At 52.5% G+C, this 19,473-nt stretch overlaps 1 protein-coding gene across 1 annotated transcript; it reads right to left on the reverse strand.

Moving 5' to 3' along the window:
* Positions 1–862: 862 nt before the first annotated feature.
* Positions 863–19,345, reverse strand: SDCBP2 (syndecan binding protein 2). Its single transcript, XM_004433845.3, has 9 exons — positions 19,288–19,345; positions 10,353–10,425; positions 9,602–9,671; positions 8,732–8,832; positions 4,790–4,948; positions 3,938–4,113; positions 3,686–3,857; positions 1,575–1,666; positions 863–1,347 (listed from the first exon to the last, which is right to left on the reverse strand). The coding sequence occupies exons 2-9, from the start codon at positions 10,404–10,406 to the stop codon at positions 1,293–1,295; spliced, it is 879 nt and encodes a 292-aa protein (XP_004433902.1). The 5' UTR covers positions 10,407–10,425; positions 19,288–19,345; the 3' UTR covers positions 863–1,292.
* Positions 19,346–19,473: the final 128 nt, after the last annotated feature.

The raw sequence follows: 19,473 nt of genomic DNA on the forward strand, positions 1-19,473 counted from the left end.
GGACGAATAACCAGGTTCTGGGGCCAAGGCCTACTGAGGGGCCTCTGCCCGGTGAATTATGACCCCTCTCTGATCTAGGGGGACAGTGCACACGAGTCACAGTGCACTCATATTCGGCCATCCCCTCGACAGAGAATTCAGGGGACACGGGAAGGGGGGAGGTGGGGCGGGGTCTTCACTTTCGTCTCCTCTGTCCTTTTGTTCATACAGGGTCATACCTGCAGCAGACAGCTCTGAATTAAAGCATGAAAACACAGCAAGACCCTTGGCCTGTCTTCTTTATATTGTGTCTTTTTCTGAGGGCGTGAAGGGGGCTCTATCTGTCCCCGCCAGCATGGGGGTCACAACGTGCGCACTGGAAAAGCCGCGCGGGCGGAGATCCTTTCCAAGGTCGAGGGAACCAGCTTGCCACGTGCTGGTTTAGGTCTACCACACATCTGCTGCGGGCAGCTGGGGTCACTTCCATCCTGGGGGTCACGCAAAGGATCTAGAAGCACCTCCCCCGCCGCCGCCCCCCCCGCCCCCACCGAGTGTCAGACCCGCTGGGCCCTGTCAGCACATCACATCCCGTCCTCTGTAGTACCCTGGGCTGGTTCTCACTCTCATTCTCCAGGTGCAGAAGCAGGACACAGTTGCTGAGCAGGGAGTGCACCCAAGCCAGGGCCCCTCTACCAGAATCCCACGCTGTCCCCGCTCAGCCTGGCAGGCGGCATGTGACGGTGGCAGAGCCAAATCACTGTTCTCAGAGGCAAGGCGCAGAGAAGGCCTTGGTCTCCCACCGCTTAAAAGATAACCAGCCCTGGACATGTCGTGGGACCAAGGCCTCTGGAATTTTCAATAACTTTTGAGGAAAGGATTTTATTTAAAATCAAATCTTTATTCAAAAGAAGTGAAGAATTACAACTATATACAGTTTGTGACAAAGAGCAAGTAAAAGAAAAAGAAACAATTTTCACAAAGATTGTATTTCTGTTCTCTTAAAACACGGAACTATTTTTCTGGCAGTGGCAAAATCTTGAAAGGGACCCCACTACAACTTTAAGAAGCGTTTAGCGGGCCTGCCTACGTGCCCAGCATTTAAACTGGCACAGACCCGGCTGCCTGGGGCCCTGCCCGGGCCCGAGCCCAGTTGAGAGTCTGAGGCTTCAGGAGGCCTGTGTATGAATAAGGCCCACGTGATCCGATGTCGCCCCAACGGGAACACGCCCCCAGGCAGCAGGCCTCCGCAACCCGTCTGAGGACTCTGCCCCTTCCTGCAGAAGGGCGGAGGGCTGAGCTGCCCTCCTGTGGCTTTAGACATCTGGGATGGAGTGGTCCATGGTGTGGTGGAGCAGGGTCGGGGACAACCTAGATGCAGCAACAGCGACAGTGGCCCAAACTGGCAGCACCTTCTCCCCCACTGCCCCCCAGCCTGTGCATCCCATGTGGGCCTTCACTCCCATTTCTAGGGCTCAAATCACCAGAAGCCACCAGCCCTCTTGAAGGCAGGAGGGGAGAGCAAGCTGGTGTGTGCCCCACATAAGCCTGGAGGGAGCTGAGGGGGGTGAAGGGAAGGCAGGAGGGGGCGGCCTTACTTTTTGACCATGTGCTCGTAGATCACCGTGGGGATGATGGTCAGGGTGACAACATTCCCAGCCTTGGCCAGAATCTCCGTGACCTCTTTGTCCTGGAGAGAAGGCAAGTGAATGGTCACCCTGGGGGCCAGGGGCAACTCTGCGGGCACCTCTGTCCAAGGGTTCAGCATGGCCCCTGCTAGAGGACACTGCTGACACCCGACAGCAGGGGCAGGGCTCTCCATCAGGTGAGGGTCCCAGGCAGACACCCAGGTGAGGCCTTGCTTGAGCAAGATCGTGGGCCTCCCACCTGAGGATCTCCTCGGTAAAATGAGCACCCCACTCCCCGCCTCACCCGGAGGGCTGTCAAGTGGGCCTGACACACAACAGGGCCTCATAAACGCTACTCTCCTTCCCTTCCCCCGAAGAGCTCCTGGAGTCGCACAGCCCACGTCTTCTATCCCATCTCCCCAGCCCCAGTCACACTCGGGTTCTGGCCCCAAAGCACAAAGAGGATAACCATGCAGGAGGGACATGAGGCCCACCCACCCACCCGCTGGGCTCGTGTCGGCCAGCCAGCCTGAGCTGAGCCCACAGGGGACCTCAAAGCTCTCACATCTTGTTGACCAATAAAAAGAAACAGGCCTGTGGATGCCATCCATTCAGACCATGAGGAGAACAAGCAACGAAAAGTCTCTAAGCAAAGTGTGCCAAACGGTCCAACACTAAAGCCGCGGTGATTAGAAGAGCCTCTAGTCCTCACGCAGGGACCAGGGACCTTTATACACATCTCTCACCTGGCTGCACGTTTTCTGAGTGGTTCCAGGATAAACAGGAGAAGATGTGCTAGATGGGACTAGTGATGGCCACAGATAGATGTGGAAATAGATAAACTGAAAAGATAAATGATCTCAAGATGCATAGCTGTCTGGAGCCATTCAGAAAAGGGACAAAGCCAGTCCCAAGAGCCTCCCACCACCATGGCTTGGCAGGATAACTGATAAGTTCATAGCGAAGCCTTGAGCCATCCGGGAGGATGAGAGAATGCGCAGCACATTTAGAAGGACTGCTTTCCAGGATAGTTAAGATCAAAGAACTGTAATGCTTTGGAATTCACTAATATCCAAAAGAGCCAGCTACTAAGAATTGGTATTAGTGTAGTCGACTTCCTAGATATAATGGGTTCCCTTCGGATTGTCATGTCTGATTCCAGAGGGAGGGGAGGGATGCAGCAGGAGGGATCTTAGACAGTCATTAGGAAGACATTCCTGATCACAATGCTCATGAGCCACCAGAGCAAGCCTCCAAGGAAGGTGGGGAGGCTGCCAAGCACAGGGAAGCAGACATGTGACAGGAATCGCTTGGTGATGGCCCTTGTGAGGGTGGAAAACTGGCCTAAAAGACTGTGCCAGCTGCAGAGTGAGAAGCCACTGCCCAGGCCATTCTGCCGGGGGCGCCCTGCCACGTAAGCCCCAAAGCCCTGGCTGCAGGAGGGAACGAACCCTCACTCTAAACCACAACTGGGATTAAGAACCACTCCCGGTCCACGTGGCATCAAGTCAGGACAAAACCACTTTCACTTGTTCCGGGACCAACAGCCATGAGACTCATCATCCTCCATGGGCCATTCCCCAAGGCAGCCACTCTCAGTCCACATCCACAGCGCTGACCCTGGACCACGTGCTCCTTCTTGTTTTTTGAAGATAAAACTTTAAAACATGCACACACACCCTCAACAAATGAATAGAGGTCAGAAACGGATTTCTGAATAACAATTTTCTAAAATATTCCTACTGTGGAACATGACCCAGTATCAAACAGAGGTGCCACACAGAGCGGGGAGGTATCCATGCAGCCAGCAGCCCCCTGGGCGCCAGGTCCTTACACATGCCATCTGCCACACCTCTGGCCTCCACGTGTTAGTAACAGTAGCTAATGTTTACTGAGCACCCACTGTGTGCTGGCACTGTGCTCGGAGCTCTACGTACCTCGTCTTAGTGAATTCTCACAGCAACCTTAGGACGAGGAAACAGGCTCGGATGGGTCTACAGCTGCCCACAGACCACCTTCCCACCACCCAGCGGTCCCCCAGCCCCTGAAGGTCCTGGGGCAGGGCGCGGGCGCCGGCCTACCTTCAGCCCAATGACGTTCTGCCCGTTCACCTCGCACACGGAGTGGTTGGTGAGGAGCCCGTTGCGGGCCGCGGAACTCCCTTTGACCACAGAGACGACCTTCCCCTTCTTGATGACAAAGCCAACGAGGCCCGTGCTGTCCTTGTGCAAGGTGATGGTCCGCTGGAACGGCCTGGCGGGGCAGACAGTGAGCTGGGCCTGGGACGTGGCTGGGGGCAGAGAAGAGCCTCCTGGGGCTGGCTACTCACTCACCTGTCCCGAACAACCATGACGATCTTCTCCGCCGCTGCCTTCTTCACCACCCGATGGGCCTTGTCGGTGCTCCACCCAGCACAGTCACGCCCGTCAATCTGCAGGATCTGGTCCCCAAAGCGCAGCCCCACGAGGGATGCGGGGGTGTTGGCCTGGACCAGCTGCACAAAGAGCCCCTGAGGGAGGCAGGGCCCACAGTCAGCTCCCCGGCCCAACCCAAGCCCAGGGCCCTCCTCCAAGCTGTTTTCCTCCTGATCCTCTGGGAGCGGACAGGGAACCGGGACCAGAGCTCTGTGGCTGGTACAACGGTTACCCTACTTTCCTAGGGAGGAAACACTCCAGGCCACACAGCTAGGAAGCAGCAGTCAGGATTTCAACCCTGGCTGGAGGCTGCAGCCCCGCCTTGTGGACTGCAGCCTCTCACAATGGCATTGGCATCCGGGCTTCCACTGTATACAGACAGCCGCCTGGCAGCCAGATCCCTGTGAGCTCGGGGGGAGGAGGGTGAGGGAGGCTTCCAGCCACAGGAGCCCACGGAGGGGCAGGGGAGGGTCCTTGCTGAAACCCAGAGCCGGCCCTGGGGTCTTGGGGCAGGCGGATTGAGAGGAAGAGCCTGGGCGTGAGGGTTAGGAGGGCCTCGGCTCCCATGACCGCTCCGCATCCTCCTTAGTGTGGTCGTGCCCCGCGCCGCCGCGTCTCGGGCTGGTGGGCGGGCGATGCGGCCAAAGCCCGGGAAGCGCGCGGGGCAGCGCGGGGCAGCGCAGGGCAGCTGGGGCTGCGGGGTGGCGCTGTCCAGCACGTGCCCTCGCCCTCCGAGGGGCTCCTCTTCTCCCGCCCGGCCCCCAGCCCCACCTGGTCGATGGCCCGCAGCCGCAGCCCGGTCTTGCCACGCTCGTCCTTGCACAGGTGGATCTCGCGCACCCCGGGCTTGATCTCCGCACGCCGCGCGCCCAGGCTGTTCCCGGACACCGGCGCCACCACCTGGCCCGGCGAGGGGCCCGAGACCACCGTCTGCAGACACCAGGAGGACAGGGGGTCAGCCTCGTAGGGATAGGGAAAGGAGGATGGAGTGGTCGCTGGGCCCCACGCACTTCTCTGCAGGGGGCCAGAGGGGACGCGGCTCCATGAAGCCACTAGGGGGCGTCCAAGTCCACGCCCCTGAAAAACAGCCGGGAAAATGAGGAGAGAAGACAGGACAGGTATACAGCAAAAGGGCCCTCCTTTTCCAAGGCAAGTTGGTATCAGGAGAAGACCTTTTTAAAACCTACTTAAAAACAGAAAAATTTCACAGCAAATAGTGCACAATGAGGGGAAAAGGGCTCGATTTGATTTTTGCCTTGAAAAAAATTAAGCTAAAAGTATAAAAATGAATGGATGCTTTCCCCCTAAGATCCGGAATAAGGCAAGGATGTTCACTCTCACCACTACTGTTAAATACAGTACTGGAAGAATTAGCCAGAGCAATAAGGCAAGAAAAAGAAATAAAAGGCATACAGATCAGAAAAGAAGAAACAGAATGGTCCCTATTGCAGATGACATGATGGTCTACTAGAAAATTCCAAGGAATCTACAAATAAACTAGAACTAATAAGTGAGTTCAGCAAGGTCTCAGGATACAAGATCATATAAAAATCAATTGTACTTCTATATACTAACAATGAACATGTGGAAAGTGAAATTAAAAATACAATACCACTTACAATCACAAAAAAAAAAAAAGAAATACTAAGTGTAAATCTAACAAAACATGTATAGGAATTGTATGCTGCAAACCCCAAAACACTGATAAAAGATATCAAAACATATCTAAATGGATGGAGAGATAGTCTCTTTTCAGGGATTGGAGGAACAAATTGAGGAATTGTCAATTTGGGGACAATTGACAGCTTTAAAGTATTTTCTATGAAAATCTCTACAGGATGTTTTGTAGATATAGACAAGGTTAATCTAAACCTTATATGAAGAGACAAAGGATCTAGAATCGCTAAAACTATTCTGACAAAAACAGTAAAGCAAGAAGAATCACTCCACCAAATTTCAAGACTTATTCTGCAGCTATAGGAATCAAGACAGTGCGATACTGGCGGAGGGGCAGACACACAGAGCAGCGGAACAGAAGAGAGAATCCAGAAATAGCCTCACGCGGTAGGGCCAACTGCTTTTAACAGAGGCGTGAGAGCAGTTCAATGGAGAAGGCATAGTCCTTTCAACAAACGGTGTGGGAGCACTTGAACATCCATAGGCAAAAATACGAACCTTGACCTAAACCTCACACCTTTTACAAAAACTAACTCAAATTCAATCATAAATTTAAATGTAAAACTATAACGGTTTTAGAAGAAAATAAATGAGAATATCTTCAGGACATAGGGCTTGGTGAAAATTTCTTAGACAGGATACCAAAGGATGATCCACATACATACAAAACATCAATAAATTGAACCTCATCAAAATTCAAAACTTTTGCTCTGCAAGAGACCCTTTTAATAGAATAAAAAGAGAAGCTACACACTGGGAGAAAATATTTACAACCACATGTCTGAGAAAGGACTCTGGAATAAGGAACTCACAAAACTTGACTTAAAAAACAATCCATTTAGAAAATGAGCAAAAGATTTAAAGAAACATTTTACTGAAAAGAATTTACAGCTACTGAAGAAGCACATGAAAAGCTGTTCAACATCGCTAGCCATCAGGGAAATGTAAATCAAGACCATGACAAGACATCACTACACACCTATCATAACAGCTAAAATTAAAAATAGTGACAACACCAAATGCTGGCGAGGATGTGAAGGACCTGGAGCACTCATGCATTGCTGGCAGGAAAATAAAATGGTACAGCCACTCTGGAAATAGTTTGGCAGCTTCTTAAAAATATATAAACATACATTTATCATACAGCCTAGCAATTGCACTCCTGGGCATTTATCCCAGAGAAATGAAAACTTATGTCTGTACAAAAAGCTGTATACAGGGGGCCGGCCTGGTGGTGCAGCGGTTAAGTGCACGCGCTCTGCTTCAGCAGCCTGAGGGTTCCCAGGTTTGGATCCCTGGCGCGCACCGACGCACCGCTTGTCAAACCATGCTGTGGCAGCATCCCGTATAAAGTAGAGGAAGATGGGCACGGATGATAGCCCAGGCCAATCTTCCTCGGCAAAAAAGAGGAGGATTGGCATCAGATGTTAGCTCAGGGCTGATCTCCCTCACAAAAAAAAACAAAAAAACAAACAAACAAAAAAACTATATACAAACATTCATAATAGCTTAGTCTGTAATAGCCAAAAACTGGAAATAACTAAAATGTCCCTCAATGGGTTAAACAATCCACGGTACATCCATACCATGGAATACTACTCAGCAGTAAAAAGGAATGAGCTATTGATACACACAGCAACTTGGAAGAATCTCAAGGGCATTATGCTGAGTGAAAAATGCCAACCTGAAAAGATCACACACTAAATGATTCTGTTTACATAACATTCTGAAACAACAAAATTATAGAGACAGAAAACAGACGGGTGGTTCCAGGGGTTAGGGATGGTGAGGGGAGAGGGTGGGCATGATTATGAAGGGGCAGCACGAGGGAGACCTTGGTGGTGATGGAATAGTTCTGTATCTTGACTGTGGTGGTGGTTACATGAATCCACATAGGTGACAAACCAAACAGAACTAGGACACAATGCCTGTCTCTGATCCCTGTCACTGACATTTTACTACAGTTACGTAAAATGCAGCCATTGGGAATCGGGTGGGGAAGGCTGGCATCTGCTGTACCCTCCTCTGCACTATCTTTGCGACTTCCTGTGAATCTACGATTATTTAAAAATAAAAAGTTAAAAATAAAGACAATTAAAAATTTTTTTAATTATAAAAATGCATTTGTCTGTCATATTTTCTCAAAATTTAGGTTGAATGCACTTATGTCCTAATTATCGGAACAAACAGGAATTAAGTCAAGGGATTAAAACTGAACTATGTAAACATGCCCTTCTTTGCTTCACGTTTGTCCTTCACAGCATGACCATCAAGGGGGTCATTTTAGAGAATGTCACCAGTTCTTCTCAGGGTCCCACATGTCCTCATCCTTGTCGGTTTTCTCCCGTGAGGTCCTCATTTGTCAGTGGCTTTGCATGTGGCTGTGACAGTTCTCCTCGTTGATTCCATCAACTTCATGAACTCATCCAGCCTTAGCCAGAGTCGCGGTTTCCCTTTGCAATTGATTTTCACTGGCTCAGGGGGAGCTGGGCAGACAAGGACACTGACCAATGACCCACAGGGACACTGGGAGGAGGTCTGAGTGGGGACTGGGTCTCTAAGTGAACATATTTTCAGGAGAGAATATTCCTGTGCTATGATTTCTTTTGCTCCCCGAAGCCCTGGAGAGCAGGAATCAAGCGTTACTGGCTAATTTGGGGACAAGAGCCAGGTGACAAGCTCCTCCCGCCTCGGTTCTGCCTGTCCACGCAGCTGCACTTGTCACAGGCAGCCCTTCATCAGAAGCCCCCCAGCTCAGACTGGATTTAATGTCCTTCCTTCTACCCAGCAGGCTCAGGCCAGCAGCCTGAAGCCAGAGGTCAAAGGGCAGGTGGTGGCCCTCCAAACCCAAGGCCCGTGGGAAACCATGAAACCCCACAGCACTTTTAATGAAGGCTCAAAATGAGAAGTGCCATCAAGAAACAGAGCCGCAGGAATGCCGGAGAAAGAAGAGATTCAAGTGTGTTTAAATGGCCAGACCAAGGAGGGAGAGGCGGAACCTTCTGTGCCCACATTAGGCAAGAAACAAATACCTACACTGGCGTCTTCTGGAATCTGCAGCAGGCTCTGCTGGACTTCTTGGCTGGAGAGGGAAAGACCCATATAATTTTCCAGCTCTGCCAGGTTTGGGTATAAAACTGATGGGAAGGGAGGGAAGGAAGGAGAACGCTGTTACTCAAGGGCACGAGCCTAGCCACACCTGCTGGCTCCTAGGTGGTCGGTCATGTTGATGAAGAACCAGGGCCTGGGAATGCTGTTTATTCCCGAGAAAGCAGCATATCCCTGAGAACTCTCTGTGTCCGCAGGAACACGGGAGCTGTGGGAGAGGACCGCAGGGACACTGCTGGTGACGGGGGTCCTCTCCTCAGAAGGTCTGGGGAGCAGGGAGCTGCCTTTCTCCAAGAGCGGCCCGGGACACTGAGGCCCTCACGTGCCACTTTGGTGTTCAACTCAACTGACTTTATTTGGCACCGACCAGACACGCAACACAAAGCATAGAGCTGGTGCTGGGGCCATGAGGCCTGCCCCTGAGAAATGCCCCGGCTGCGGTTGCTGCAGGAGGCAGGCGTCTGAGGCAAGGGCAGCTCGGAACAGTGTACACAGTGAGGGGGCGGAGTTGGGCCTGAGGTCAAGTTTCACCACCAGTCTTGTTTGTTCAAGACTGCCGCGAACCACTCTAGGGGGCCCAGACATCCTGGCCTCCTCATGCCGCCTTCTGTGGCGGCCCAATCAAGGATGGTAGGCCCTCACTAAGCCCGGTCTTCTCGGTGACCCCTCGCAGGGTCCTAGTGAGAGTGAAATGCGCATAAGCCCAGCGCACAGTGGCAGACTTAAGAGGAGAGCATCTGGAAGTGACCAGAAGAGGTCACTCTCGGTCAAGAGCACCCCCAACTGCCACTCACTCACCTGAAGGCTGGGAGACGGCTGTCCCCTGGACTGGCAGGGCAGGCATCCTGGACGCGGCTCTGGCCTGGGCCTGGCGAGGGGCAGGGATTACTGGTCAGCTGTGGCCAGGATCCCCAGAACCCTTGGAGCCTGGGGCTCCCTGAGGCTGGGGGTCAGGGCATTAGGTACGCTGGGGGATTGAGGGGGGGCGTCTCTGAACCTTTGAGGTTGTGTGTAAATGTGGCCTCTGCAGATGTCCACGTTTCTGGGGGCAGGTTCTCCCAGGGGCCCACACCCACCAAATGTCATGATCTGTTGACCACCTGAGGCCACCAGCACATTGAGACCCACCTCCCAACCACATCCTCAGTCAAAAAGTCCCAAATCCTCAAAACCCACTGGGACCACGGGTGGGACAGAAGAGGAAGGAGCTTCTGGGGGCTAAGCAGGCCAAATGCCATGCCCATGGGGTTTACTTTGGAAGCCTGCCCTACAGTGTGGGGTCTCCCCAAACCCGACAGAGGAAGCTCTGGGACAGAGCAGGCCTGAGCGAGGCCAGTCTGCAGCTGCTCCGTCTTCTCCATTCCTGCTGTAACTCCACTGCCTTGGCCTCTGGACACCTGCTCCACCCAGCAGGTCCTGCAGTGGCGACCTGCATGCCCAGGGGCCCCCAACACCCAGCACCTTCCAAGGCAAGCCTCCCTTAGCTACCCTGGGGTAATCCCAAAGGCCCCATCACAGGGCCCAGGCTAACACAGGCCTGGCGGCTTACCTGAATTACCTGGTCCACCTTCAGGTCCTCCAGAGATGGGTACAGGGCGGACATGGCTGCTCCTTGGAACACCCTGCAGGTTACAGGGGGTGAGGAGGGGTGAGGAGTGGGAGGAGGCACGGACGTCCACCTCCTGCCCATGTGTGTCACTCAGCACTCTCAGGATGAGAAGATACCAAGAAGGTATTATTATCCCCATTTTGGAGATGGGGGAGCAGGATTTGAACCCAAGTCTGTTTGGTTCCTAAGCCCATGGTCTCCACCCTCGCAAAATTCCATCCCATGATGTCTAACTGACCCTGGGCTTTAGAACCCAGACCCAGAGGACCACCCAGGACACGCTAGCCAGGAAAAGCAGGACTAGGGGCCATGCCCTTTCTGCCATGTTTCAAAGGTCAGACAGGCTAATGAGGTCTGATCACTCGAGACCAAAATTCAATCCAGCAGGTTCCTAGTGAGCACTTGCTGCATACCCAGCCTAGGTTAGGGGTTTGCACAGCATGGTCCCACAGCAGCACAGGATTCAGGCCAGTGTTGAGTGGGTGCGGACTTCATATCACAACAGCAAGGCAGCAGGGCACTATCCCCCACACCCTTCTTCACCTCTGCGTATTTGAGCTCCTACTGTTTACCGCCCATTTCCAGCCCTGATCTTGGCTACAACGAACTAAGACCGACAGATATTGTTCAAAACAGACACACAAACTGTAGCAGAATTTAAACATTCATTGCTCCAGAGGGAGGAGGGAATGGGGGTTTGGGGAAGCACCACGAACATTTACTAAACACCTAACTGTCCCAGAGTAGAAGCAGTAGGACCTCGGAGAAAGGTACTCGAAGAAATTCAAAGGAATTACCTCGCAAGAAACGCTTAACCTCCTTTCTAGATAAAATGTGAGGAAGGAGCAGTCTGTCTTTCTGGGTTCTTTTCCATTTTCCCACTGACCCGTTGGCTCTGTCACATCTCCAGGCCTTTACTGAGCCGGTCCACTCCAACTGGATGCCCTGCCCCATCCTTTATCACCCTTGGTTCCTGCTGGACAGGCCTCCCCGGGCTCCCCAGGCAACAAGGTCACTGCTCCTCCCACCCAGGGCCGTGCCCTCTGGGAGAGACCCTGGGCCAGGCTCTTGCCTCATTAATTGTCCTGTCTCGTCTTCTTGTCTTCCCAGCTTCCCAATTGCAGTTCCTTAGGATCAAAGTGTGTCCTATCCACCCCACTGGGCCCACATTCCCTGGTACACAATAAAGGGATGGCTGGGTGTCACACGGAACTGAGTGGCCTGTGCCAGGGGTGGTGTGACTCCAGCCCCGCCCAGGTGCAGGTCATCTGGGTATCTCCCCTGAGTGACCCCAGGGGCCAAAGTCATCCTCATCCATCACTGCTCCTTCTCCTTCCTCTGCACCTGCTGCCTGACCCTTGCATCAACCCTAACCACCCCCAAACACACAGCACCCCTCCTAATCTGCCACCAAATCCCATCTCTCCCACATCCCATCCCTAATCCCCATGATGTTGTGCAGACTTCCATCATCTTCCCACCCCCTCCCCAGGGGCCACGAGATCCTCCCACGGGTCCTGCCTCCTCTCTTGCTGTTCTCCAGACAGCAGCAAACAGGCCCTGTCTGCATGAGCCTGGGATGTCATGCTCCTGCTTAAAGCCCCCCAGTGGCTCCCCACTGCTCTCAGGATCTAGCCCAATTCCCTAAAGTGGCCCACAAGGCCTTCATGATTCCTCCAGTGATAGGAACAGGCCAGATGCAAACAGATTTTATTTGACCTTGCAGAGTACTTCACACATTCAAATTAGCGGCCTAATGTACAACTCAAGACACAGCATTTAATAATCTAATTTTGCTGCTCCTGAATAACAGGAAACTTTGGCAACCTTGGACTGCAGCTGAGTAGCTATAGCGAAGCAGCAGCAGACTGTAGGGTGCCCCAGGCCCCACTGCTCTCTATTGTCTCTTACATCTAGACCATTTTACTCACTGGTGTTGAGTCCTCACAGACATCTGTTTGCAGCTCCTGTCTAACTCTCCAGCTTCATTTCTTGCCACGTGTCCTTCTCCTAACCCCCAATCTCAGCTCCAGCCACAACGAGCTCCTTTCAGATCTTTGAACTAATTGAATTTTCTCAGGTCTCCAGGCCTTTGCCTGTGCTATTCCCTCTATGTGGAATACTCTTCCACGCCCTCCACTCCCTGGCTAACTCCTAATCATTTTCAAGTCCCAGACCAGAGGACTCTTCTCTCAGGAAGCTTGCCTTGATTTGCACCCCAACCTCACCCATGTCCTCACTCCTGTGGATTGTTCGTTACACCTGTAGTAGCCTCTTGACTTCTCCATCTACCTTGTTAGACTGGGAGTTCCAAAAGGGCAGGAAGTGGGCCTTCTCATTTGCTGTGGAACCCCTAGCCCCTAGCACGGACATTCACTCAATAATATTGCCAAAGGCAATGCATTCTGCCTGGGCTTCCACTCTTCTCCTTGTAAATAAAGTTCTGATGTCCTCAGACTCCCACCTTCCTAGGATGCAAACAAGGACCAGAGGTCTCAAACGTGTTTCATTTGCTTCTCACAGTTTCTTTTTTAAATTTAAATTTAAATTAGTGCCTTCATTTTAAAATCTGGAAACATAAAATTCTTCACTTCTAACTGTATTGAAAAAAAACCAAAATATTTGGCAATGCAACAGCATCATTCCTGGCAACACACAGCCTCCCTCTTAGATGGGGCTCTACATGCTTTCTTGTTTCCCGAAGGACCCACCCAGCCAATTTACGTTGCCTGCTCAGCTCCTAGAGGCAGGCAGTTCCAGATCCTTGCCCTAGCCTGGCCTTTGGGACAGAAATGATCACCTCAAGAGGATAGGGATTGTCCCAGGGGAGGGGGAGACTGGCTCTGACCTCCTTTAAACTGGCTAGGGGAGAGACTCCTTTTCTGTGGCCTTCCCGCTGGACACACCCTCTGGGAGATTTTCACCTTCGGACAGTCCTCAGGAGGTACCATCTACCAAAAACATGCCCTGCCACCAGGATCAGGCATGAACAGCAGATGTGAAAGTAAGAGGCCACCTCTGCCCTGCTTTTTCTAAACTGAAGCAGCAGAGTGGTTAATATTTTTAGCAGCTGCCCTCTGGGAGAGCAGAATCAGAGATCCACTTCCAGGGCTGGCCCCGTGGTGTAGCGGTTAAGTGAGCGCGATCCGCTGCTGGCGGCCCAGGTTCTTATCCTGGGCGCACACTGATGCACCACTCATCAGGCCATGCTGTGGCGGCATCCCACACAAAGTGGAGGAAGATGGGCACAGATGTTAGCCTAGGGCCAGTCTTCCTCAACAAAAAGAGGAGGAGGATTGGCATGGATGTTAGCTCAGGGCTGATCTTCCTCACAAAAATAAAAAAGAGATCCACTTCCTGGAAACCACTTCCAGGCCAGGACCACACAACCCTTTCTCTGTGTCTGGGACCCTTTCACTACTGCCACCTTCTCTGGGCCCCAACTCAGTTTTAGAGTTCTGGGCAGAATCAGGAAGCAGGTATTCCTCTGCCTTGTAGCAGTTCATGACATAGTGAGGAACAGCTCCCTGCCAGCAAATATGTTCTGTGTCTCCTTCAACTATCCATTTATTCAGTCATGACATTTGAGAGTCTGCCGTGTGCCGGGGAGCCTGGACCTGTTTTAGTCATGCTGGTCCCTCTGCTGGCACACCACCCTTCCCTTCGTGGTGCTCTTTCAAGGCTCAATTCAAATGCTACTTCTCTGGTTGGCTTTTCCAGGCCATGGGACCCCCTGCTGGTTGGCTGGGTCTTCTCCTGTGTTCCTAACCCTGACTTGTACTGCTTCTATTGTCAAGCTATTTATCATATTGTATGATTAATACCTGGGTATTTTCTCACACTGGACCCCCCTCAGAAGGGCAGGGGCTGCACCCCATTCACCACACTATACCTCCCCACCGAAACAGTGCCCAGCACATGTACGCTGGCAAAAATTGTTATTTGACTGAATAAATCAGTGGTTTTCCAAGGAACAGATTAGAAATTTGTCTAAGTATTTTTTGGTGTCACAAGACTTGAGGGGACACATTCAGGGAGCAGAGATCTGGACCTCTTGTAATGCAATTGTCCTCTGTCCCGCACAACTTTCCAGTATCCTGCCAAACCTGCATGTAGGCAAAAAATCTGTTTATAACCTGTTTTATATACAAATACAATGAGGTTTTTTTTCCGGTTTTAATATACAATATATTACCCAGAAGTGTATATACCAGGTTAATCCGGGAAAATTATACTTTATTTTGACCACCATTTTGGAAAACCACTGTTGATCCTTCTCACCACAGGTGAGTCACCAGAACACGCCCACGTGTGTCTGCATTGTAGCCGTCACCGTGACTCCACGCCCGTATACAGACATTTAGCCGTTGATCCAAGATGTCAAATATAAACTGTTGGGAAAATTCAGTTGAATATTGTCTTCCATTAAATCCAAACGTACTCCTTCTGTTAGGTACAAGCACGACTGGGTGTAACCCAGTCTGAACTTTTACACAGTGAAATGCATATTCTTATTATAAATTACTCTCATTGCCCTCATTTCTCCTTCATCATAAAGACAGGGCATCATATTGATTTTTTTACCCAGGGAGAACGGCCCCTCAGGACGAACCCGCCCCCTTCTCCAGCCTCAATTTCCCGCTTTGTGAAACGGGAACAGCCAGGCACAAACTCCATGCACTGGGACACCGGAGAAAGCCCCAACGGTCCCAGGACCTCTTCTTCACCCCAGGCCTCAGTTTCCCAATCTGTCACTCTGCTCAGTCATCTCCAAAGGACTCCCACACCGACCCAGCCCTGACTGCGAACCGGGCCAGAAGCGACAACTCCCGGTTGCTATTGGCTACGGCGCCTGCGCAGAGACCCCGCCAGGCCGCTAGGGCGCGCTGCGTCATCTAGAGCGCATGCGTCTCGCCCACCCTGGCCTCCGCGCGACTACGGGCGGCTCCCAGGATGCCCCGCGGCTGCGGGGTGGAAAAAGGTGGTGTTTTCGCTCGCTGGTTGTTGCCCAGTGGTTCTTAAGAATCTCTCTGGCTTCTCGCTTTCTCCAGACGCCTGTGGCTGGCGCCGGCATCGCCAAAAAGAGATCAGGTAAAGCAGAAAAGTAAGGGATGGGAAGGCTCTGTCCGGCTCCGTGTCTGCTCTTTACCGGGCTGGAGGCTGCGCGGGTCAGATCGAGCTTTAAAGGGGCGAACGCCCCTTCCCCTCCCCACGCCCCTGACCCCTGAGGGCCCGTTACGGCTCCGAAGAAGGGAAGGTGCGGTTGAGCCGCCCGCCGCTGACCGATAGGATTCTGTACTGAGGCAGCTGGCAGAGGGGAGGGGAGGAGGGCAAAGTTCCCACGCTGCGCTCCCCGCTGCCTGCTGGTGGAGCTGAAAAGGACGCCCCCTCGCTGCCTACGCTTTCGGAAGCGCCTTCAGTCCCGGGTAGTTCCTACCCGTCGTGACGTCACCATCCCTCCCACTCTTTCTCTCCGGGGTTTCTAGCCTGGCCCCGACTCCTGACCCTCTGCTGAGCTGCAGATGCCTCGCCTCACTCCACGCAGATTCACCCCCGGATCCCACCCAACAGTGCCTGAGTGACTGAGCCCTGCAGCTCAGGGGAGGGGTCTTGTGCTTTGCTGGGCAGATCACTTCCCACAGCAAAACTGGACCCACTGCTTGTTATGAGGGACCCAGGCAGTCGAGTCTGTGGGGTGCGGGACAAGAGGCTAGGGCAACCAGGAAGGCGTCCTGGTGGAAGGAAGGAGGGTTCAGGAGGGTAGAAGTGGAGTGTGCTACTCCAGGGATAGAGAGGCCTGGGCCCAAAAGTCCAGCTGCCTTCCAGATCTTTACTACCTCCTGTGGGTTATTCAGACTGGACTCATTTTTCCCCAATTTTGCTGCTGCTCTACAGCTGCCCCACCAAATCCACCCCATGGTTTGAGCCAGAAGTCTGGGAGTTACCCTGCTCTTGAAGCCATACCCAGCTCTTGCCCTCAGGATAAATCTCAAACTTCAACTTGGCATTCAAATCTCCGACTCCTGGTACCATCTCCAATCTCACCTCCTCACTCTTCCACACTCACGCTGCATTTAATACATTCCACACTGCTGATCCCAGAACTCACCCTGCTAGTTCACGCCTACGTGCTTTTGCAGATGCCTCTGTCTTGAATGCCCTCTCCTTCCCCCTTGTTCATCTGGTGAACTGCTCTTCCTTCAATTCTAAGCTTTCCCCCAAATCCCCACATCCACACACACACAGTTAGGCAAGCCTCCCATCTCTAGACCACAGAATCTCATATTCACCTGTTGATCCTTCATTCCACTAATGTTTATTAAGCACCTCCTGTGATCAAGGCCCCCTGCATTTCCTGGGTTGGATTTCCACTGTGTTGTATTTCTTGCCTGTCTCCCTCTCTGGTCAGGAATGTGGCTCATTTCTGAATCCCCAGTGCTGCACCCAGTGCCTGGCATACAGCAGGCGTTATTGTTTCTTTTTTTTTTGGTGAGGAAGATCAGCCCTGAGCTAACATCTATTGCCAGTCCTCCTTTTTTTCCTCTTTTTCTCCCCAAAGCCCCAGTAGACAGTTGTATGTCATAGTTGCACATCCTTCTAGTTGCTGTATGTGGGACGCCGCCTCAGCATGGCCGGACAAGCGGTGCGTCGGTGTGCGCCCCGGATCCGAACCCGGGCCGCCAGTATGGAGCACACGCACTTAACCGCTAAGCCACGAGGCCGGCCCCTGTTTCTTAAAGGAGTGGAAAAGCAGACACAGAGGGCAGAGGAAAGCCCAAAAAAGTCCTTTAAAGGAAAACCCTGGGCCTAGAAAGAGAAAAACCACTGCCCCAGTGAGGTAGATTGAAAGGTTGGCTCCTACCATCTGACAGTGGAAGAGTTTGCTCAATTTCAGTGCTATTGGCTTCCGGCAATTAATTGGCTCCTCTGAAAGGAAAAGAAGCCATCTAACCCGTCTATCCCAGAGGCATTTTCCTCTCCCGCTGTGCTTTGCAGAATTTCCATCCCTGAGCTTCTGTACTCTTTGGTATTATAAGCAATAACAACCAACACCCACAACAAAGCAGCAGTCAGGTCCTCAGAGATCAGCAGGGGCTGGCAGCCCCCATCTTTGGAATAAGAACACTCCTTCAGAACACTTTGTTCCAGAGAGCTGAAACTCTGGGACTCCCACTTGTTCCTGTGGACACCTCATCCATCCTTCAGGAGACTGTGCAGGAGGGAGGCATGGGTTAGAGTGTCAGAGGAGTAGCTCCTAGAAGGCCACATTAGCCCCGGGGTATGGAGGGGTGGGAAGGAAGAGGCTGCTGCTAGGCCACCAGCATGTACCCCTTCCCCCCAGGGCTGTACTGCCTGCTGGAGAAGAGCTGTGGACTTCAAGGAATGCAGAGGCTCCCAGTCCAGGCCCAGGAGGGCCAGGGCAGGAGCAAGGATGTTGGAGGCAGGCAGTACTGCGTTCAGACTGCTGCCTCTGACGGGAGAGCAAGCATGGACAAGTCCCTTTTGAGTGTCATTTCTTCCTTTGTGATATGGGTAACAATACTTGCATCACAGAGTTACTGTGGAGATTAAAAGATTCTTAAAAAGAGGTCAGATGTGTTTGGAAAGCACCCAGCACAGTACCTAGCACGTAAAGGGCATGCAGTAATCGTTAGCTATTGTTCATTTATTCAGTACATGTACTGAGTGTCCAAGTCCCAGTACTGTTCTAGGTACCAGTAATAAGGCAGTGAACAAAAGAAAAATCTGTCCTTGAGGAGTGTCACTTTCTAGGTGGATAAATAAGTGGGTATGCTGTGTTAGATGGTGGGAAGTGATGGGGAGAAAGATAGAGCAGGATGGGGGATAGAGACTGTCAGGAGGTCCAGAAGAGTCTCACTGTTGGCGGGGAAGGTGGGTGGAGAGTGACTTTTGAGTAAAGTGGTAGGGAAGAGCATTCAGCATTAGCCGCTGTGGCCGCCCTGTGGTGGGAGTGCCTGTTGTGACCAGTGAGACTAAGTCAGTGTTCAGAGGGGAGTAGCCGGAGAGGAGGTGGGAGAAGTGGTGTGAGGGCCCGATCCTGTAGGGGCTTTGGGGCATGGCGAGGACTTGGCATTTACTCTAGTGAGATGTGAGCCACTGGAGAATTTTGAGCAGCAGGGTGGCGTGGTCCAACTTCCTTTTTAACAGGCCCCCTCTGCTGATGTTTGGAGAACAGACTAGAGGGGCAAGGGTGGACGCAGGGAGCCTAGGTGAGAAGCCATGGTGGTGTTAGAATTGTTACTAGTTTGGGCCACTGGGTGGGAAGCAGCCAGTGTGGTGCCGGCCTGGCACACAGCAGCCTCATTTTAAGCACCATATTCTGAAACTGCTGTGTGGAGGGCACATATTGACCTCTTAGGTCATTATCTCATTCAGTTCTGATTGCGTGGGGATATTTCCAGTCTCCAAATGAGGAAACCAGTTCTCAGAGAGGTCAGGCCACCGGCCCAGTTCCCCAGCAGATTTTCCCTGCCATGGTAGGACGTTGTTGGTAGAAATAGCTTCAGGCAAAGAAGTGAGTAACAGAAGCTGAGGACTGGCTCTTTGCCTGGCCTTCCAAGGCCTACTTCAAGGAGCAAAGTGGGGGTCCGACCTCCTTGAGCACTGTCATGCGCAGTCAGAAGGAGCCGGGGCCCTCGTGATGTTTGGATAAAGGTCACTCAGCCCTCACTCCTGGCCCAGGGCCGGAGTCAGAAGAGGAGACCCCAGTCACACTTCCCTCCCAGAGTGAAGCACCTTGAGAAGAAACTGCCTGGAAGTCCCAAAAGGGGCGGGCCAGGGTGGGAATGAGGCAGGTGAGAGCAAGTCTCGCTTCTCCCTGTCCCAGCCACGACGGGCCCAGCCCGGCTCTTACCTGCAGGCCAGCTGCTGCTGCACGTCCTTCTCCAGCCACTGCCCAGAGTGTCTGTTCCTCTCCCTGGAAGGTGGTGGCCCTTGTCCCAGCTGAGTTCCTGCTCTGGGAAGGGTGGCGCCTACCCTGCTCAGCTGACTCACCTGGGACTGGGATGGGCCAGGTAAACAAGGCAGGTGGCCAGGCCTG

Source organism: Ceratotherium simum, chromosome 21 (assembly GCF_057802395.1).
Source record: "Ceratotherium simum simum isolate JZ-2026a chromosome 21, ASM5780239v1, whole genome shotgun sequence".
Taxonomy (NCBI): domain Eukaryota; kingdom Metazoa; phylum Chordata; class Mammalia; order Perissodactyla; family Rhinocerotidae; genus Ceratotherium; species Ceratotherium simum.